The sequence below is a fragment of the Xiphophorus maculatus genome, chromosome 9 (assembly GCF_002775205.1).
Source record: "Xiphophorus maculatus strain JP 163 A chromosome 9, X_maculatus-5.0-male, whole genome shotgun sequence".
NCBI lineage: Eukaryota > Metazoa > Chordata > Actinopteri > Cyprinodontiformes > Poeciliidae > Xiphophorus > Xiphophorus maculatus.
The window spans coordinates 2,028,315-2,051,092 of record NC_036451.1 but is presented as its reverse complement, the minus strand read 5'-3'; the positions used below and the strand labels follow the sequence as shown (position 1 = coordinate 2,051,092).

The following is a 22,778-nucleotide window of genomic DNA, read 5'->3' as shown; positions in this document are numbered from 1 at the left end:
GATACAACATAAATGGGTTTTACAGAACATAGACCTGTTTGCGGCCGTTTTCGCCGAGTGTAACCGTTGAGATGGTGGGCGTGGCCAGTGGCAGCTTATTTGGATTTAAAGTGACAGAACCTCCGTCACTGTCAGCTCATTCTGAAAGGAACTCAATCTCGTTGTATAGGAATAATTTTATGAAGAAAATGTAATTAATTTGGTTTGTATAGCCCATCTGCCAGGGTCATTTGCAGCGATTGTAGGCGGCTTCTTTGTGTTTTTCTGTCTTCATATAATCCCACGTCGACTCTGTTTAGTTGAACTCGGGTCTGTTTGGACCAAATCGTTGCTTTTATTATTTTGTATTCTTTGTGTCAGCTTTGAAAAGGTTTTTCTTGGAACGCCGCAGACATTTCACCAACAAAATAATTTCACAAATTTGCTTTAATATGTCATAGATTTCTTTTTATTTCATCATCTGAGCAGGTAAGTCACCAAGAAAATATACATTTAAAGGATATTTCTTGATAAATTATCAGGTTTACTGAGTTTTTAAGAGTTAACAATCATCCAAAAAAAAAAGTATTAACCTATCTTAAAAATAAACAATTCTTTTGATAAATATGGCTTCAGCAACACATTTAGACAGCTATGAATGGCTACATGTTTAGATTATTAAAGCAATCAGTTATCTTCCTAAAGTTCTTTGAGCACAAACCAGAAAAGAAAATCTGTGATGGATGCTACGTAGTGGAAAAACCATTTTTACCCCAGATAAAACTCTTTCATCCAGTCTCTACAGTAATTGGTTTCTTTACGAAGCGCCGGTTTTCCTGCAGGTCGGCCAGGAGAAGTTGCTCCGGTTGAGGCCGTCCTTTGCTGCCACTCTGACGCAGTAGCTGGTCACGGGTTTGAGGCCAGTCTCTGTGTAAAAATCCCCGCCTACGTTCCTCACTCTCGGCAGCGGAGTCGTCTGCGCCGCGTTTTGCTCCTCTTCAATGACAAGCTCGTATTCGGTCGCTCCGTCCACCATCTTCCACTTCACATACAAGGACCCGCCGCTCGCTGTCACGGCCAAAACCTCTGGGGTCTCCAGACCTGAAAGAGCGTAAAGAAGCTTCAAAATAACATCCACAACATCAAAACTAGTAACTACAGTCCACTTATAGAGATTAATCATCGATTAATGGTGTATTGACAGAGTTGGGTAGTAACTAGTAACTGTACTTTTTACTTTTACTTGAGTAATTTTATCATGAAGTATTTCTACTCTTGAGTAAAATGTAAGTTTTTTCTACCCACTGAATGAAAAACAAACATGTCTGAACCAAAAATGTACCAGAAACACACTGCAGCTTTTGTTAGTTTAATAAGTTTTTTATTGATAGAAACTGATTTGGACACATTTTCTTTTGCCCGACGTTATTTTTTGTTACTTATTTGAATTATTGTCATTTTGGTCCTTAAAATGTCAAAATTTCTACTTTATAATTTGGTTATGTTTTTAAATACTAAATGATTGATTATTTGATCAGTTATTCAGTTTTTACTTTTATTGAGTCATTTCTTGGATGGGTACTTTTTACTTTTACTTGAGTAAAAATATATTACTCTTTTACATGACTACAGTTTTTTGGAATCTCTGTTATTAAATTAAAATGAGTTCCAATCGATTAACTAATAATGTCACCTTAAACTAGGGATATTCAAAGTGCGGCCCGTGGGCCATTTCTGCCCCTTGGATTGATTTTGTAAGAAAATGGCTGCTTACTGTAATCATGAGATGATGGATAAAATCAATCAACTTTAGATTAAGTAAATAATCGATATGTCACTAACTTTCTTCTTCATCGCTGTCGAGTTGATCGGGTTGCAGATCTCGTCTCCTGCGTGCTCTGACTGGACCTGGTGAACAGAAATGAATTATTTATTTCTTAGCTTTCATTTTATATTTTTGCACAGCAAGAGGAAATGATGACAGTACGACGCCGTATTATTACAACGCTGCAGACAGAAAATATAAAAAGAGGAAAACATTTCTGCCAAAAAACTCAAATTTGAGAATAATCTCAGAAGATTTCTAGAAAAAAGCTTGGAAATTTCAGGTTTACAGGTAAAAAAAAAATTCTTGAGAAAAACCCTGAAATTTTGAGGTTAATCTCAGAAGATTTCTAAAATGGAAAAAAACATGGAAATTTCTTTTTAAAGTCAAAAGTTTTACACTTTTGAAACTATATTTTTTTATTAATATCACAACATTTTAAGAAGAAACATGAACATTTCTGAGATTTTTTGTTCTAGAAAATGTTTAACTTTCAAACTTAAATGTTTTTTCAAAAAATTTCTTAGTTTTTTGGCGGAAATGTACTTTATTTTAAAATTTCAATGGTCCTTGAACATCGTCTTTATACAAGGCATAAATGTTGCCTGGGACTTTAGTTCTTTTCAAACAGAGGAAACCAACTTGGAGATGTTGAGAATCTTGCATCTCCAAGTAAGATTCTGCTACCGTTTCTGTCGGACCTGTTATGTTTTGGCTCGGGTTGCTTTCCCCGACAGCGTTGCTGGCTGTTACTGTGGTGGCAGCAGGGTTGAAGTTGGTCAGCTGGCAGGAGAGTCCCGTGGTGTTGCACAGCTTCACCCAGCTTCCCCCCGACACGTTGTAGACCGTGTACATGGTGGCCAACACCGACGCGTCCCAGGACAAGATGGCCGACGTCGAGTTCCCACTGTATTTAACCCTTTGCGGCGCACAAGGCTCTGCGAGACAAACAGACAGCGATGGTAATTGAAACTAACTGCTCTGAACTTTCCTTTAATAAAATAATAAACAAAGTTACACACTAAGAAAATAAAGTATATTTACACGTTCAAAGAAGTGGATATAAGTATAAACTTATTTTTACATCAGCAGCATCATCCAATAAATTACTAGTCATGATATCTTGGTTATAACATTATTTATTAGTATTTTCTTTATACATATCTGTCATTCATTCATATTTGCATCAATAATTGTTAACATGATATAATTTCTATAGTACATTTCTAAATCAATAAAGCAATAATAATTGACAACTTCAATAAATGGTAACAATAAAAAGCTAACTTCTATTCTCGGAGGGAAAACAGAAATTTGAGAATAAATGGAGATTTTACTGAAGAGTAAATACTTTTATTTATGATGGGGCCATTCTTAATCTCAGAAACTTTCTAAAAAATAAACTGAGCTGCAAAAGTTGAATATATGCAAGAAAAACATTTTAAAGTTTGAGATTAATCTCAGAAATGTTATAGAAAGAACAAGGACATTTCTGAGCTCCAAAAGTCCAAACAATGCAAGAAAAAACTCACATTTTTGAAAATTTGTATTTCCAATTTAGAGATTAATTTAAAAATTTTGCTTGTATTCTAAGCAAATGTGTGACTTTTCCAACAAAGAAATTTTCTAGAAAATTCTGGAGATTAATTTTAAAAAATTCAGACTTTTCTCTTGCAGATTTTTGACTTTTCAAGTTATTCTCAAAATTTGAGATTTTGACTCTTCAAGTTCAGAAATTAAATTTTTTCCCTAGCAAATTTCTCAGATTAATCTAAACATCTGAGATTTTTCTAGCTAATTTCAGAGTTTTCAAACTCATACGTGTACTTTTTATAGAAAATTCCTTGAATTAATCTCAAAATTTCTTAGTTTTGTGACAGAAATTTACTCCTTTTTTAAATTTTTGTCTACAATTGCCCTAATACGCCGTCGTATTTCTTGTTTTCACTGATTGTAGTGAATGTTCAGTATTTTCTGCCTGTCTTTGCCAGTAACGTTGTAAATTTTGACCTACCTGTGGTTCCTGTGTAGATTCTGGACGGCTTGCTGACGCCTCCAGAGTTTCTGGAGAACCCGGTCACGTTGAAAGCCGAGCTGCAAGGCATCGGCAGCTCGAAGTACGGCCTGGGCTGCCAGTAGGAGGAGACTTTCATCAGGGTCAGCGGGTCGTTTCTGATCCAGCCTCTCACTTCAACCAAATACTCGACGCCTGAACAGTTGACTTTGTCCCAGGATATCATGGCCCAGAACGTTAGTTTGATCCTCTGCATCCGGACATTCAGGCGAGACGGTGGGCATGGAGCTGATTCAAAAGAGAGAGAGAGTTACACCAATAAAAATAGAAATGCTATTTTAATTTTAAATTAACTCTGTTACCTGCTCCTTCCTGCAGAGGTTTGCTTTCCGAGCTGTTGCAGGCCCCGTCGAAGGCTGTAACGGTGAAGTTGTAGTTGCCGCCACACTGCAGGTTTTTCAGTGTGCAGGAAGTGTTGCTGCTGTCGCAGTAAAAGGCTTCGCCAGCCGCAGACGACACGCGGCTGAAATACTTCACAGCGCCGTCGGTGTGAGCCCAAGACAGCCGGGCGTAGTTGGTCTGACAGTCGATATCCACGGCGAGATTAGACGGAGCGCAAGGCACTAAAGAAATAAAAAATAAAGGAAGTCAGAGAGTGAATCTGGTGACGTTTTCCTGCCATGATTATACACTCCAGTTAACAATTAATTAATTTCTAAATTATTTGATGATTATGTCAATAAACAATTAATCGTTTCTGCCCCAGTTGTACCTGTTCTGAAGGTATCGTTGCTGGGGTAACTGGTGCTGTTTTCTCCCACGGCGGTGATGCTCACGCCGTACGCCTGGCCGCAGTGCAGGGCAGACAGGGAGCAGTTGTTGGCCGTGTTGTTGCAGGCCACAACGTGGCCATCTTGTCCTCTGGCCGTCAGCCGGTACGATGTGGCCACCAACGATTTCTCCCAGGAAACCACGGCCCCTCTGTCCTGGCACTGCGACACCACTGTCACATTGCTCGGCACGCAGGGAGCTAAAGGAGAAAAAGATTAAATATCCCAAAAGACGTGGATAGGCATAAGATCACCCACCATCTCCCTGCTACAGGGGAAAAAGCTGGTGGCTAACGATGACTACCATCAATATAACGTGCTAAATCTTAAATTTACGCCTAATATATAAAATAAAAAGGGATGCAGTGCTTTGCTACACTACGACAACTTGAAAACAAGGTCAGGAAAAAGTTTTAATTAGGAAAAAAATAGGGAGGGAGAGTTCAGTTATGCTAGCTTGACTATGACAACCTTAACATGTAGATGTGGTGTGGAATTTAGTGTGTTTTGGTTCAGTTAAAAAATAATAATAATAAAAAAAGACGACCCACACCAACTCTGACAGATCACCAGGAGAGTAGGTGTTTAAATTAGCTAATCAACCACCGCAGTGTTAGCTTTGCTAATAGCAGCGTTAGCTAATCAACCACCGCAGTGTTAGCTTTGCTAATAGCAGCATTAGCTAATCTACCACAGCCATCACTTATTAATAATCATAATAATCACAAAATAAAACATTAAACTGTAATGTTCTGTTCTTTGTGTCGGAAATATTTGACTGTTTTTTAAAATTTTGAATCCTGAAACATAATGTGTCGTTGTCAGTTGCTATGGCAACTTAGGTGACAAGAGAGCAAGAAAAAAAGAAGTGGTTTTGAGATGTACAACAGTTTTCTGTGTTTATTTTCCCTTAGCTGTGGCACAAAGCACTGAGTTAATAATACCTACATCTCCAGATTTCATTTTGTTAACGGAGTCGTTCTACCGCGGCAGCGCGGTTATGAATGGCAAGTAAAAATCGGTTTTTTGCCCTCCAGCGTTGTGTGCATGCGGAAAGTTTCCAGATGTAAACAACAACATGCAAGGGGCTCGTAAAGGGGGAACTGATTCTGTTTTAAATACCTGTCTTGATCTTCGTCGGGGGACTTCTTAGGCTGCTGCACTTGTCTGAGGAAGCCGACACGATGACGCTGTAGTGTTGGCCGCACCGGGCATCCTGGAGGACACACTGGTTTGACGAGCTGTTACAGGAAATGACGGATTTATCTTCGGCTTCAGCTGTGACCAGGTAGAGCGGCGAGTCCAGCGTTTGCTTCCATTCAACCAGGATGGTGTCGTTATTGAATGCAGGTGTTGCAGTGACTCTCTCTAGAGCGCAAGGACCTAAAGGAATGGAAATAAACAGAAATATACCAAATGTTGGCGTCGACTCAATCATTTCTGTCTGGATAGCTGTGAAACAAAATCTTCTTACTCATGTCTAGAGCTAGTAGCAGCATTTCCATTGATTATATAATTGTGCAAATTGTAATTACAAAAATAAAATTGCTTAATGGAAACGTGACAGTTTTTAAAAAAAAAATGAAGTTTTTTGTTTCCTTCGCATCACAATGTGATCAACAGCCGGATGTTACTACTGACAGAAACGGCAAAGATGAGAACAGGAAGTGGTAGGAGGATGATGGCGCTGCATGATTTTTCATGACTTATCACATGAATAAACTTATTCACGCGTGATTTTAATTGTGTTTCTTATTTTATGGAAACACTGCAATTACAATTTTTCATGGAAACACTGCAATTGCAGAATTGTTTTTTGTTTTTTACCATTAGTGAAATATTGACTAAATTTTGTGCATTTTAGTAATGGAAAAGCAACTAGTGGCTACATTTCTATTGACTGTACAATTGTGTCTGTTGGAATTATAAAACTGTGATTAATGGATAATTTTGAGAAAAAAGGAAAAAATTCTTCTTTTCAATAAAAGTTTTAGTGATACGATGAAGTGGTTTTTAGGCAGTATCGAAATTTGTGTATTTTCTAAACTCTGATGGAAACACTTATTGTTGCATCACAAGCGTCACATGATCAACAACCGGATGTTACTGCTGGCGGAAATGACAAAGAAGACAACAGGAAGTGGTTAGTGGACGATGTTTTTATAATCCCTTTTTGTGTGAACAAACTTATTCACGTGATTTTAATTGCATATTTTCGATTTCACAGAATAGTGACAACGTTTTGTGTAAATTTGAAAAGGAAAGGTGTGGAAGGTCCGAAGAAGCCTCAGGTTGCCGAAAACCAAAAATCAGCTAAAAAAAAAGGCCTGGGTGAAGCTGCATACCTGTCTCAATCTCAAAGGTGCTGCTGTGATTACTGCTGCACTGCTTGTTGACTGCCGTGACATGGAAGGTGTAGAGAGTCCCACATTTCAGATCTGCGACTTCGCACAGGGAGGACGAGGAGGTGCAGCTGGAGTTACGGCCGCTGGCCGCCGTGGCCAGAACGTAGTAGCTGCTGGCGCCCTGCGATTCGGTCCAGGACACCCAGGCTGAGTTTGACACGCAGTCCAGGTGGCCATTAGGCTTCGTGGGAACACATGGAGCTGTCGCACATCAAACAGGACAGGAATGTTACTTTTCATTCACTTTTTATGCAGCAGAAACTTCTTTATAATATATGAACACAGGGGTTGCATTAGCCGAATATTTTCCTTATTTTGATGGAAAAATGTGATGTCCATTACACCTGACCAGTTGGTAAAGGTAAAGGTAATTTTAGTTATATAGCACATTTTCAGCAACAAGGCAATACAAAGTGTTACAGATGCAAAGTTTCAACTCTAATTAAACAGAAAGAAAATGAAACAATCGAATGTCATTATTAGGACTGAGACGATTAATCATGATTAATTGATTGTTGAAATAATCAGCGATTAATTGTTAGCTGGAGTAAATACAAATTTTTCTCTTTCAAATAATGAAAAAATTGAATATTATTACAATGACTGAAACTATTGTTGAAATAATCTTCAGCTAATTTAGTAATCCATTAGTCATTAACTGGAGAAGAGACACATTTTTGTTTAAAAAAAAACAAAACAATTGAATGTCTTTAGGACTGAAACGATTAATTGGATTAATCATAATTAATCGATTGTTGAAATAATCTTCAACCAATTTATAAATTAATAAAATCGATAACTGGAGTTTAGGGACTCAAAAAATGCAATTTGATTAAAAAACATATTCAGAGCAGCAATTAAGCCAAAGAAATACGATACTATGTACAGTATATATATATTCACACACACATTTTACATTTAAAATAAAAACACTTTTTTCTGTAAATATGTTTTACAAAAATGTTCTCAAGTGGCAACGCTTCAGCTTCACTTGGTTGAAATTTACTAAAGGAATGATATGTTATTGCATTTTAGGCTAAAAATATATATTTCTTCCTTATTTTAAAAAGTATTTGCATCTCTTAATGTATTTATAGGATTGTATGAAAAATGTAGCTTAGTGAAAAATCTGTAGAATCTGGCAATTTATCCGATTTACTGTCAGAATAATCGATAGGATAATTGATTATGAAATTAATCATTTTTTGCAACCCTAGTCATTGTTATCATTTTGAAAAAGTAGATTATAGCAGGATTTTTTTTACTCTGCTAGATGAGCTGACGTTTACCTGAACAGGTCGGCACCACGGCGCTCGGTTTGCTCTCACAGGCGTCTCTAACGGAGATCACTGTGACGTTGTAGCGCTGCCCACAGGGCAGGTCGCCGATGGTGCAGGAGTTGGTGCTGGAGTTACAGTACAGCCTGGCGCCGGTGCTGCTCACTACGGCTACATGGAAGTACTGGGCGTCCGGGTTGGGGGCCCAGGAGACGACCATCGCCTTTTCAGCACATTTAGCCTCGACTGTCACGTTCTGAGGCAGACATGGAGCTGAGACACAGGCAAAGTGATTTATAGTCACCAGTTATGAAACAAGCAATTAATATCACATCTGGTCAAATATCAACCAAATATATTGATCAATGTTCAAGTTACTCTGAATCAAAGGGAACTCTAACAGCAGGTCTTTAATGTATTTTGGTGCTAAGGCGTTCAGGGATTTATAAACTAGACAGTATTTTAAAGTCTATTCTCTGAGCTACAGGGAGCCAGTGGTAGGGCTGTTACAAAAAGCAATAAATTAATCACACGATAAATTAAAACAAGCTCAATAACATCCATATTTTCTCTTTTCTCTCTTTCTACCAAAAACTGGCTGATAAAAGTCTTCAGTCTGGAGTTTTGGTCTCGACTTGCCCTTTTTATGAAGGACGACTTTGTTTACAGAGACGTCATTATTTATTTTATTTGTTGTTTCTGTTTATTTTAGGTATTTAAAAAGTCTTTCAGTTCCAGTGTTAAATGTTCATTGGAATTTAAAGTTTATTGGTCTTTGAGAATATGTTCTTGCATTATTATGCCATTATGTTATTTTATTATATTGTTATTATATTACCTGGATGATCTTACTGGTACATGGAAATGTTCTTCACCTGATAGGAGGCCGACTTTGTTACTGTCTTTATGCGGCTCTGAAGGTTCAGGTCAGAGGTCAGCCTGATCTCTAGTTTCCAGGTGTAATAACTGAAGCTGTGCGTTGACTCTAGATCTATAACTCTAGATCATTTCTGTTCATCCACACATTTAGCCGTTATAAGCATCATGATGACATCATCGTGTAGAGCTGTGTATCACCTGCATATCGTTGGTACCAAACCTTATTTCCAGTTATAAGTTATTTTAATGGGAGCAGGTCGATGTAGACTTGATTAGCTAACAACACAGATTTATTCATAAAGTTTAGCTTCTTAGCTAGCGACCTTCAGTGCCTACCTGTCCGTACGAGAGTCTGGTTGCTCTCCACGCCGGAGCAGGACTCGTCCAGGCCGAACACGCTGACGCTGTAGGTCTGTCCACACTGCAGGTCGCTCAGGTCACAGTAGGTCATCGTGTTGTTGCACCTGGCTCTGTGTTTCCCGTCTGTAGTAACGCCGACCGCAACGTAAGAGAGCGCGCCGCTGGCCCACTCCCAGGTCACCGCGGCCGAGTTCGAGAGGCAGCGGAGGGACGCGCCGACATTCGTGGGCTTGCAAGGAACTGGCAGAGAGAAGAAACACAAAAAACTAAAAAAGTTGAAAATCTGCTAGAAGAAAAAAAAAAAACAACTCCCAAATTATGAGATTATTTAAAATATATTCTAGAAAAACCATTTCCTGATCTCATTACGCCAAAAGTTTCAAATTTTTGACTTTTTGAGCTCTGGACTTTCCAATGTTTTCTATAAAATTACTGAAATGATTCTAAAAGTTTTTGAGATTTTTTTCCTCACAAATTTTCAATTTTCAAACCCAGAAATTTACTTGTTGCTTTTTCCCCCACAAAAGTTCTGAAATGATTAAAAAAAATTTAGATTTTTTCTCACAGACTTTACACTTTTTCTTTCCTTTTCTTTTTCTTTACACTATTTCTGAAATTAATCCCCAATTTTTTTTTTTCTCACGACTTTTTGACTTTTCACACTCAGAAATTCCCTTACTTTTTTCTGCCAAATGTCTTAAATTAATCTCAAATTTTGTGATTTTTTTTCTCACAAATTTTCAAATTTGGGAGTTCAGAAATGTTCAAGTTTTTTTCTAAAATATTTCTGAGATTAATCTCAAACTTACTGATTTGTTTCTCACAAATTAAACTTTTGAACTGAGAAATTTACATATTTTTTTCTAAAAAATTTCCAAGATTAATTTAAAATGTTTGAGTTTTCGAGAAAAATTGTTGGCTTTTCAAACTAAAATTTTCTTGTTTTTTCCAGATTTTTATTTTATTTTATTTTTTTCAGAAAAGGCCCAAGTACACCATCGGAGTCAACTCCTATATCTAATTCCTCCCCGTCACCATGACAACCAATAATTTAAAGCTAAAGAGGATATGTAAAAGTATTCCTACCAGACTTTAGGTCGAGGTAGGCGTTGCTGTTGTCGCAGCGTCCATCTTGAGCCGTCACTGTCAGGTTGTAGGTCTGGCCACAATGCATGCTGGGAAGCTGACAGCTGTTTTTGACGCTGTCACAGAATATTTTGTGACCGTCGGGCCCCAAAGCTTGAACGTGGTACGAATGGACGCCTTTGTCTTCTGCCCATGACACCACGCCGGTGTTGTTGCCGCACAACATCTGCGCCGTCACTTTCTGCGGCACACACGGCGCTACAACCCGACACAAAGGGACAAAAGGGTCAACACAACATGAAGTCTTAATATTAAAGCTGTGTTTCTCAAACTGTGGTCTGCAGGTGCCCTCTAGTGGTCTGTAAGATACTGCACGTGAACGACCGTTTATTAAGTCAACTGAAAGTGGGATGCTACAGCTAGCTTAGCAAAGGACTGGATTAAAACTAATGATGGAGAAGAGGCTTAAAACTGGGTCACTCAAAAGAAAGACTGAAGATACCGGTGGAAATAAAACAACACCAGAAATACTTAAGTGATCAGAGAAAGTCAAACCTGCAGAGTGTTGATGTTCACAAATGATGTGATTCTTTTGAACGGCTCTATGCTGTGAACAAGACTCAGTTGGTGAGAACTGTTCCTTGTTTTTTAAGACTTTGCTTGCTTATAACGCTTTGCTCACACGTCAACAGCTATTGTTATTTTTAATTAATTAAAAATGATTTAATCGGCAAATAAATACAATAAAGACAACTGATGATGGACAACGGAAACAGTAATTAGGGATTTAAGAGACTAATATTTTAATTTCAGGTTGTACTTATTAAGATGTTGTGTTATTTCAGGTTAGTTGGTGTTCGGTAAATCGGTGAATTGTTCCTCAGCCTGAATAAGTTTGAGAAACGCTGTGTTAAAGGCTAAATTAAACCCGAATCGTGACTGAACCTGTGTCGATCTCCACGGCTGAGCTCTTGGCGCTGCTGCACATGTCGTCCGATGCGATGACGGTGATGGAGTAGTTCTGGCCACACAGGACGTCGTCCAGCAGACACGTGGTTGAGGAGCTGTTGCATGTTGAGACCAAGCCGCCGCCGCCGCGCGCCACCGTGGCGTACGACGAGGCGCCTGTGCTCTGCTCCCAGGAGACCATGATGCCGCCGGACTCGCACACGACTCGGGCCTCCACCAGCGCAGGCACACAGGGAACTACACAACACGTCAGCAAACAATTAACCGGCTAACAAAAATCTATGTATGTCTCACAATTGGCATTAAATCAATGATTTTAATGATAAATTAAAACAATCTCAATAATTTTTGTTTGTATTATTTATCATTTCTCTCTTTCTTCCAAAATTTGGATGACAGTTGACATTTTTCAACTAATCCTTTTTTTAGGCACAGTTTTGAGTTCATAATTAATTTGATCAGTTTCTTCTTTTGTTTCCGTTTATTTTGCATGTTTAAAATGTCTTCTAGTTCCAGTGTTAAATGTTAGCATTTGAGAATGCATTCTTGCCTGATTTTTGCCATTATATTACCTGAAAATGGTCTCAAAACAACAATATTATCTATTATTGCAATAATTACTGGGATGATTTATCGTCCAGCAAATTTATTGCTGTGGCAGGTCAAGGCGCTGCTGGTCATTCTGAAGCAGGAACAGTTGATACAGAAACAAAGATGGCGGCGCGATACCAGAACAGGAAAGAGAGAAAAAAACATTCTCATACTTGTTCATTCATTTCCTGTTTCTTTTTCTATTTTACAAAAACTTTAGTTTGAAATCCTTTCCTATAGATACTGTGTCTGTGAAAATGATCTGAAAACAATAATATTATTATCACAATAACGTCTGGGATAATTTATCGTCCAGCATAATTTGCTACTGTGACAGGCCTATTGATAACTCGCATTCCTACTTACAGCAACATTTTTGTCCCAATTTTTTATTTCAAATTTTAAACCAAAAGCATTTTCTTACTTGCTTTGAGCTGCTGCACTTCGCTCTGCGACACGTTGCACGCGCCGTTAACGGCGAGGACGCTGACGTTGTAGGTGAAGCCGCACATGAGGTTGGACAGGATGCAGGACTGGGAGTCTGTGGAGCAGTTGGTCTCGTGTTCCTGCACGCCGAAAGCTTGGACGATGTAGGAGTCTGCGCCGCTGCTGGCCTGCCACTCCACCCGAGCTACGTTGCTGTCGCAGTCCAGACTGGCCACAATGTGTTCAGGAGGACAGGGCACTGGGAGAAAAGGATAAAATTAAGGATTGTTGCTGAAGAGGAGCTTAATTTCTTCCTACTCTTAAACTTGTGATTTATGAGGGACAGCAGGGAAATAAAAATGGAGGCTAGGCAGATTTAATGTGGATGAAAATAGACATGAGATCCATTTGTAGGAATTTCAGTCATTTATTTTAAGTTATTGTTCATCACTTATGATAAATTTGTAATCATAATTTTGAATTAGTGTCACAATAAATTCCAGTTAATTATGTTTTGTCAGGATTGTTAGTATTACTATTTTCTCCAGTTTGTTCATTGAATAAATATCAATAAATTTGAAAAGGATAATTAAATGTCGATAGAGGTGGGCAGTTTTTAATCTCGATATTTTGTGGTAATTTATGACAGAAACTACAATAAAAAAAAAACACTTACTGCTTTCATTATTTTTAGCAACACAAATCCGAATCTCAAAAAACATTCCCATTTGAAACAGAGTTTTTTGAGACGCCCTTTACTTAAATAATTGCGATTTATATCACTAATTTGAACACAGTAACCACATTTAATCATACTTTTGAATTTACTGATATTACTAAACAAACTGGAGAAAATAATAAAAATAAAGTTTCTAAGAATTTTTTCTTTATCATAAATTAAAATGTACTGAGACAACAGTAGATCAAAATTCATGGCAAATGATAAATGATGCAATAAATGCAAACCCATAGTGCAGCTTTGTGATACAAATTGCACTTCTTTGTGTAACTGGTGTCATTTATCATTAATCATAAGTTTATTAACAAGATAAGTCATTAAAAACACGCCGCGTCATCTTCCTCACACTACTTCCTGTCGTCGTCTTCTTTGTCATTTCTGCCAGTAGTAACATCCAGTTGATGGTCATGTGACTCTGGTCACTGCAGTTTTACAAACTAAATTAATTTTGATAGCTGAAAAAAACCTACTCATCCCAGCACAAAGATTTTTATTGAGAAACGTAATTTTTTTAAATGCTGTGTTTTTATTCAGTAAATTTATTTTCAGAATTCTGATTTGTGCACAGCTGTAGTCTTAAATGTTCAACTTTACTCTAGTAAAGTCAGGCTTTTTATATGGAAAATATGGAGGAACAAATCCCTTAAACTGTTTTTGGCAGCTTCTGAGTTTAAGCAATTCAACAAAATTAAAATCTATTTGAGCAAATCAAGCTATAAAGCAACAGTTTTACTCTGAATTTAAGGTTTTTATCTTCTTTTTGAGCGGTTACCTGACTCCAGTTGCAGCGTGGCGCTGGGTGGGCTGCTGCACTGATCGTTTGACGCCACAGTTGCCACCGCATAGGTCTGGCCGCACTGCAGGTTCTCCAGCTCACAGTTGGTGAGGCTGGTGGTGCAGCTGGAAACATGGCCGCCAGAGGACCGGGCAGTGGACGTGTAGTTCAAGGCGCCCTCAGAATACATCCACTCCAGGAGCGCAGAGTTGGTGTAGCAGTCCAAAATCACAAAGCCAATGCTGGGCGTGCAGGGAACTGAGAGACGTAATTAAACATAAATACATTTCAGGCGTTATTTAGCCACAATGGGCCGCCATTCGTAAAGTCACACAGTCCAAAATTAGCAGTGATAATTTAGGTAAGCTAGCATTTGGTTTACATTTACATTTGGTTCTGAGGTTGCCAGATAAATGCTGTAAATGGTACATAGCTTAAAATTTGGTTTGGAATTAAAAGTTTAGTTTGTAAATTAATTATTTAGCTTGCTAGCTAATTATTTAGCTTGCTAGCTAAATATTTAGCTCCAAATAAAATTTATCTCCAAACTAAATATGTAGTTTGGAGCTATGCATTTCACTTGCTAACTAAACAGCTGGAGCTAAGTATTTAGTTGGGAGCAGAAGTTTATATAGAGATTCGCAAAACCCAACTTTTATTTTGATAGCCCACATTCACTTATAGGTAGGTGAATTTGCACATTAGCTAAATATTCTGCAATAAGCCAGCTACATTTTTAATTGGTAAATTAAATTTAATATTTGTTTAGAGATTTATTTTGTAAATTAAATATTTATCTTGCTGTTGGTGAGATTGGATCTCTGTTTACCAAGTTAACTACATACTTAGTTTGGAGCCAGCTAACTAAATTGTTTGGAGCTAAATACTTAGTTTATAAACTACATGCTTAGTTAGCTCATAGCTTAATATTGGAGCTAAATATTTAATTTGTAAATGAAATATTTATATTGCTAAGTAAATATTCAGCTCCAAACTAGCTATTTAGCATATTAGCTAGGTATTTTGTTTAGAGCTACATATTTAGCTTGATAACTACCGTAAATATTCTGGAGCTACATATTTAGCTGGTAAGCCAAATATTTAGCTAGAAAATTAAATATTATGATTGAAACTTATATTTACAAACAAATGAGTGAATGAGTAAAAATATCACTTTAAAAAATGAACTCCCATGTTTTTCTTTTATGACAAACTAAATTACAAAAATTATTGTCATTTAAGTTTTGACTGTGCAACTTCACAGACTTCATTCACAGCTTTGTTTTTTGAAAAGGCGATTCATATAAATCCTGAATGTTAACCTGATTCAAACGCGACAGCTGGGCTTGGTAAGCTTGAGCAGATGTTGTCCTGCGCCACCACCTGGACGTGGTACCGCTGTCCGCAGGTCAGGTTGGTCAGCGCACACTTTGTTTCTTCTGTGGCGCAGTTGGACTCGGCTCCCTGTGTGCTTACTGCGACCACTTTGTAAAACAGAGCGCCATCACTGGCACTCCAGGACACGACCGCCTCGTTTGTGGAGCAGTTCATCGTCACTCGCACGTCAGTGGGAACGCAAGGGACTGGGGGGAAAACACAGCAGACGGAGATTACCTGGTCAGCAGGAGAAACAGAAAGCATTTAGCAGAAAACATCTTGTTGCACAGATTATTTATGTATTTAATTCATATTTTCTCCCTTACCAGTACTTTCTCACTGAAATAAAGGTGATTTGCTTTAAAGGGGACCTATTCTGCAAAATTCACATTTTGCCTGATTTTGTACTTCCATATCTTTAAATGTTCGGTTGGTGAATTGAACAGAGCAGCTTTTTCATTACATTTGCTTAAAGATTATCGGAGGATAAGAGTGTGGGGACATATGAGGCAAAATTCACATTTCACCTTATTTTGTACTTTCAAAACTTTTAGATTTTGAAAGTACAAAATATAGATACATTTTAGGTTGGTGAATTAAACAGGGTTAATTTTTCATTGAATTTACTTACAGATTATCAGAGGATAATAGTGTGGGGACGTATGAAGCAAAAGTTGGTGAATTTACGTTTTGCCTGTTTCTGTACTTCGATTTTGGTCTCCACTGCTTCTAAAAACAGCCAAACTTGTTAGTTGGTAATAAGTTCATGTTTTCTGGTGTCTGAAAAATTTGCTGTTTCAAAAACTTTCCAAATGCAACATTACAAGTTAGCAAGCCCAGCACCTCTCCTAGCAACCCCAGACCGTTACCTAGCAACCCCAGCCCATCACCTAGCAACCCCAGAAGTGACCAGACTCCACTCTCATTAAATAGAAATTAATTTGTGGGAAAAATGTATTGAACATGTTTTGGATAGATCATAGACATTCCTAACCTGTTTAAGGAAGCATAATATATTATGTCGCCTTTAATATTGTGTGCAAGTGAAAAAACAGGAGAGAAATAAGATTCTTTTTAGCAATTTTTGGAATAAGAAAAGAATCAAAGAGGCATTTAAATGTCTACCAACTCACCCGACTGCAGTATGTCAGACATGCTGTGGTCAGAATCACAGATGCCGTTGGAACCGACAACCGTCACTAGGTTGCGCTTCCCACACGGGATGTTGGGAATGGCGCACTGCGCGTTTTCAGACGCGCAGCTCATCGGCTGGCCGTCTTCTGGCATCACCGTGGCGGTGTAGAACTCCGCCCCCGCCGAGCCGGTCCACGACAGCAGAGCGATGTTCGACAGGCAGTTCAAGACGCTGTGCACTTCGGTGGGCGGGCAGGGCTCTGCGGCCGGGCACATAATATAAAGAGCAGAGGTTTAAGATTTGTTATCAGATGAAGCAAATAAGAAGAAAAGGTCAATACAGCACATCATCACATTTGACAAAGATAAATAAAAAGCCTTAAGACTCAACTACTTTAGCATATTCTCTCACTAAAACCAAATAAAAAACAGAAAGTCATTTTTTTATTTTCTAAATCATTAAATGATAACTTTCTGGCACCCATTTTGATCCCTACAGAAACAAACCAACTTTTAGTATTTTATCATTTATGGTAATACTGTTTTTTTTTTTAAAATAAGCTAAGCATCAGAAGCTTAAACAATTAATCGTAATTAATCAATTATTGAAATAATCATTGTCTAATTTAGTAATCGATTTATCATTCACTGGAGTATACTGACTCTAAAAAATGTAATTTTGATGAGAAATTGATCTATTCAGAGCAGTAATTTAAGTCAAAACTGTATGATATGTATAATAAATGCAATATGTATTTTGAATATAAGATTAAAAACACCTTTACCTGTAAATATTTTCTACCCAGTTTCAGCTTCACCCGGTTCAAATCTACTAAAGAAATGCCATGTTGATCCATTTTGGGCAATGAAATCTATTCTTTAAGTCTATTCCTGACTTAACAAAGGAGTTCAATTATTTATTTGAATATTTTAATGTGTTTCTGATATTGTATAAAATAAAACTTAACTAGTTAAAAGAATAATTTGTGTCATCAGGATAATTGATAGATTAATCTATTATTAAAATAATTGTTTGTTTTATACCTATAAGCAACTTTCAAATACTAACCCAAAGCTTCTTGTCCTCCAGGGATAGAGACAAAGTCCTGGTGGAATCGGTGAATTAACACTTTGAAATCATTTTGAAGTCTAATGGTCTGGACATAAATCCGATTATGTTCTTTTGTTTTATCTTTGGTGGATTTTGGAATTCAGTTTCTACAAAAATAAAAGTTTTTCATAGAAATCTACCTGAAAACAGTTTTGAAGGCTGGCTGGGGCGACTGGTGCAGACCGAGTCTGCCGCCTGAACAGACAGGAAGTACTGCTGACCGCACAGGAACTCGGAAATGAACGCCCAGGTGTCGTTGGTGCTCAGCTGCACTTTGTGGCCGCTGTTGGTCTCTGCCGTCACAATGTAAAACTCAGCGGTTTTACTCGCATTCCAGGTCAGCGATCCAACCTGGGAGAAGATGAAAGTACGTTTTAGTCAGCCTGAGACTGTCAGTTTCACCTGATGAGACGGAATATTAGGGCCATACTAAGAAAACATGTAAACATCATGAAAATTAAGTCATCAAATTACAAGATTAAAGTCATGTTAGGTCAGTGGTTCCCATTCGTGGTGGGCGCCCCCTAGAGGGGGCACAGTGCCTTTGCAGGGGGGGCGTGGGAGGAGGTATGGATGAATGAAAAAAACACACCAATAAAAACAGTTACACAAAAGTGTTTCCCTGTAAAGATGGTTTGTAGTTTGTTTTCTTGCAACTTGAAGTGTGAAATAAACTTCAGTGGAGTTTGAAAACAAAATATGTGTTTAGGTTTATGTCTGGTTGAACGATGTGTGCCCAGTTGATTTTTTTTATTTTCTTTTTGGGGGGATTTTATTATAATCCATAGAAGGCCCCAGAAGAAAATATATGGGAACCACTGTGTTAGGTGAATAAAGTTGTAATTTTACAACTTTATTCTCCAAATACTTTGACTTTATTCTGGTAAATTTGACTTTATTCTCATACTTTTTTATTTTCTCAGGTGGCCCTAATGCCCCATTGTCTGGTTTACAGCCAATTAAACCATCAGTCACCTTTGTAGTGCAGTTAAAGGATGATTTCAAATCTCGAGGTATGCAAGGTGCTGAAAGAAGAAGGAGAAAGTTTGACATTTATAAGTGAATTGTCACAAAAAAAACAATAAATTTGACTCTATAAAAGTCCCACATTTTTAAGTAGCACAGTTTAAAATTATATTTACCCATCCGAATAGTCGTGCTGTTGCTGTGCAGGCTGGTGCAATGGTAGTCGAGCGCGACGACGTTGATGGTGTAAATTTCGCCGCAGTGCAGGTCGTCCCATGTGCAGCTGGTGGTGTTTGAGGCGCACTGGTGGGTGTGGCCGTCCTTCCCCACCGCCACAGCCAGGTACGACTCTGCATCTGCGAACATGCTCCAGCTGACGGAGCCGAGGCTGTCCTCGCAGCCCCTGTAGCTCTGCAGGGCCTCAGGGGTGCAGGGACCTGACGGAGTGATGCAAACGTTCACATCACTGCTCTATAATGAATATAGGTCATTAGGGCAAAAGCGATTAATCAAATTAAATGTGATTAATCGATTACTGAAGTAATTTTCAACTAATTTAATAATCAATTAATCGAATGAATCATGATTAATGAATTACTGAAACAATTGTCAACTAATTTAGTATTCGTTAAATGGAGTATACAGACTGAGAAAAGGGATTTTGCTGAAAGAACTTCGTATTCAAAGCGGTAATTATGCCAAAACTGTACAGAAACTATACAAACAAAAACATCTGTCTGTAAAACTGTTTTACCCAAAAGGAGAAATATGAGACTATGAGAGGTAATTTCTTTGTTTTTTGATGGCCATCGACGAGAATATATTCTTATTCATTCTTGTAGACTCAAACGATTAATTGGATTAATCATGATTAATTGATTACTGAAAAAAAGTCTACTAATGTGGTAACTGATTAATCGCTAAATGGAATATGCTCAGAAAACTCAGAAAACATTCAGGGAAGTAAATAAACCAAAACTACAAAAATGTCAACATTTTACATTTAAGACAAAACAAACTTTATTTTGTATGGAGGCTTGTTTTAAGTCAATAATTCATTAATATTGATGAAAAAGTAGGAGTTTCACTGGCTGATTATTTTACATACGACATAAGAAAAATGTTTTAACAGAAATAATCTGCCAGTGGAACTAATATTTTTTGATGAATATTAAGAAATTATTGACTTAAAACAAGCGCCTATTTCTTGTAATTTAGTTTTGTCTTACTTCATGTGTACTAAGATATTTGAACTAGAAACTAGACCAAAAATATAATCTTTTGTGTTTTTGCAGTGTATTTTCAGCTCCATATGTTATGAACCTGCTATGTTACCTGTTTTGTATTTTTCAGGCTGGCTCACGGCGCTCTGACAGCGATCATCTTGTGCCGTTACGGTGAAAGTGAACAGCTGTCCGCAGGGCAGATTGGTTTCTATCCACGTTTCATTGGCTTGGAAAGTGGAAACGTAGCCCAGATGTCCGGCGGCTGTGACTACGTACACCGCTGCCCCGGGAGCCTCGTCCCAGCTCACCGTAACCGTCTCATCATGGCACGATCCGATGACCGACAGGCCAGCTGGCTGGCAAGGTTCTGGGAAAAGATTAGAAAAAGATAATTAGCTCACAGCAATCTAAAAAATATAGTTTAACTTCTTTTTATGTCAAAGCGTGACCAAGATTCTGGTTTAACCTTTAGAAGAACGTCTTGCTGACTTTAACAGTTATGAATAAAAACAACATTTTTAAAGTTTTTTTTCTGTTTTATTGTATGACGGCATATTAGAGTTATTGTGGATAGGAAAAGAAAGTTAAAAAGTAAAAAGAAAAGAATCTCAGAAATTCTGAGATTAATCTCCAGAATTTTCTAGAAAAAAGCAAAAACTGTATAAGTTTCAAAAGAAAAACAAATTTCCGTGCATTGTTTTTTTATTTTTTAAAAAGTGAGAAAATAAATAAATCCAATACTAATACCGAATTGGTTATCAATAATATTGATATTTTGGATGAATCCGCTCACCTCTACTGTGAAACTCAACATTGTGTTTTGCAGCAGGAGTGGATGCCATCACAAGGTAAGAATAGAGCTGGGCAATAAATCAATAACAGTGAATAATACATCTCCATTCACCGAACTCTGATCCAGAACCGCACAGCATTCTGGGAGATGTAGGCAAAGGAAACGCTTCAGCTGTTCAACCTCTTACAGCTAGCCAAGCAAAGTTTGGCTAGCTGGTGAAATCAACTCATTCACTCGCTCTTTGGTTACCTAGCAACAACGTGTTGAGTAACTTGCACAGGAACACTTTAAGGTTTCGCCACTGCTTCTCATAACTGCTTAAAACAACAACAGCATGGAGTGAAAAATGTGGATAATCTACATCCACATTTTTATTCCCGCCACCAGTTTGGGAATATTTCAGATATTTAAAACTGAATACTAATCAATAATTAGCAATAAAGACCGATATGAAACACTTATAATAAATATTTTCAGCTATATCATCCAGCCTTAAGTAAGAACATAACAATATGTAGAAATATTAAAGCGGAAATAATTTAACAACATTTAGATGAGTGGAGCCCAAAGTGGGTCCTGGAGGGCCGGCATCCTGTTTTAGTTCTCTCCCTGGTTTAACGCACCTGGACCAAATGATGGCTCGTTAGAAGCCTAAGAAGAACATTGACATGCTGAAAAGGTTGTTGGTACCACCAGGGAGAGAACTAAAACGTGGCCCTCGAGGGCCGACTTTGGGGACTCCTGTTTTAGATGATTGATTAACATTAAAACAAAAACTCTCAGTCGGTTAATTCTCCTACCTGTCTGGATCTCCACAGAGTTGCCCTCTACGCTGTAGCACATGCTGCTGTACGCAGTGACAGAAAACACATATTTCTCTCCACAGTCCAGGTCCGGAAACCGGCAGGTGGAGTTGGTGGAGTTGCACTGCAGGATCATTCCCTCGCTGCTGGTGGCAGTGGCCATGAAGAGCTCCACATAGTCGTCTTCGTCCCAGAACATGTCGGCTGTACTCGTCCCACACCGGAGGTCCACTCCGACACGCAGCGGCTTACAGGGGCCTGGACGCCAAAATCAGTCGAAATGTTGACAATTTAAACAGTTTAATGACAAAATGTCAGAGCTAAAATATATTAAATGTGGAGTTCCACATGGCTCACTGTTAAGACCTATACTTTTAACTTATAACGGGATCGGATTTTGCTTGACTTACTTGTGCTGAAGGAAACGTTGGTGTGCGTCTCAATCTGGCATTGGTCGCTGATGGTTGTGAAGGTGACGCTGTACGTCTGACTGCACTCCAGCTCCAACAGTTCACACTGGAGCTCACCCGTCTCACAGGAGGTCCGGTACCCGTCTGGCGACACAGCAGTGACCCGGTAGGAGCTGGCGCCCGCGCTGTAGCTCCAGGAGACTTCTGCTGTGTTGTTGTGGCAGTCGTAGCTAGCCGCCACATCGCCGGCTGTACAGGGAGCTGCAGACAGGAGGAGACAGGGATGCAAAAGTTCATGGGAACCAAGCAGGATTTGTGTCATTTGGTTTTGTTTAACTCTTTAATTTAAAAATGCAAATGATTTTGAATAAAAAATAATATTTTAGAAAGGTGGTGCTTTTTTGAAAACACTAAACTTTTCATATGGACTCTTTAAATTTTAAACAGTCTTTAAAGTTTGATGATGTCAAGAATTCTTCTTCAGACCAACTAATTTGACTTTTAATCTGTTAAGACTAATTTGATTATTAGTTGGTTTATCAATATTAAAAAGGACCTATTATGCAAAATCCACTTTTTGCACATTTTATGCTCTCATTTTGGTCTCAAAAATGTAAATAAACACTTTTAAAAATAGTCCAAGTGCTTATTCCTGCTTTTTAAAAATGTTTTTTGGTGTTTGGATTAATCGTAAGAATAATCGATAGATTACTCGATTGCTAAAATATTCCTAAAAAAAATGGAAGTTGTTGATCACTCATACATCGTGCCACACTAATAAAAGCAGGATTGTACTGGCTCCT

The 22,778-nt window shown here is 38.1% G+C and overlaps 1 protein-coding gene across 1 annotated transcript in view; it reads right to left on the bottom strand.

Moving 5' to 3' along the window:
- Window positions 1-439: 439 nt before the first annotated feature.
- The window catches only part of LOC102229421, a 61,789-nt gene continuing 39,450 nt past the window's right edge, over window positions 440-22,778 (bottom strand). Inside the window, exons 38-59 of the mRNA XM_023339874.1 lie at window positions 21,976-22,236; window positions 21,563-21,823; window positions 20,079-20,336; window positions 18,920-19,180; window positions 18,753-18,802; window positions 17,918-18,128; window positions 16,666-16,926; window positions 15,478-15,738; window positions 14,153-14,413; window positions 12,640-12,900; window positions 11,601-11,861; window positions 10,656-10,913; window positions 9,546-9,809; window positions 8,343-8,603; window positions 6,994-7,254; window positions 5,771-6,031; window positions 4,591-4,848; window positions 4,181-4,441; window positions 3,819-4,106; window positions 2,506-2,742; window positions 1,822-1,887; window positions 440-1,080 (exon numbers count right to left, since the gene is read on the bottom strand). Of these exons, the coding sequence (XP_023195642.1) occupies window positions 797-1,080; window positions 1,822-1,887; window positions 2,506-2,742; window positions 3,819-4,106; window positions 4,181-4,441; window positions 4,591-4,848; window positions 5,771-6,031; window positions 6,994-7,254; window positions 8,343-8,603; window positions 9,546-9,809; window positions 10,656-10,913; window positions 11,601-11,861; window positions 12,640-12,900; window positions 14,153-14,413; window positions 15,478-15,738; window positions 16,666-16,926; window positions 17,918-18,128; window positions 18,753-18,802; window positions 18,920-19,180; window positions 20,079-20,336; window positions 21,563-21,823; window positions 21,976-22,236 (5,306 nt within the window). The 3' untranslated portion in view covers window positions 440-796. The remainder of the gene's footprint in view (window positions 1,081-1,821; window positions 1,888-2,505; window positions 2,743-3,818; window positions 4,107-4,180; window positions 4,442-4,590; window positions 4,849-5,770; window positions 6,032-6,993; window positions 7,255-8,342; window positions 8,604-9,545; window positions 9,810-10,655; window positions 10,914-11,600; window positions 11,862-12,639; window positions 12,901-14,152; window positions 14,414-15,477; window positions 15,739-16,665; window positions 16,927-17,917; window positions 18,129-18,752; window positions 18,803-18,919; window positions 19,181-20,078; window positions 20,337-21,562; window positions 21,824-21,975; window positions 22,237-22,778) is intronic.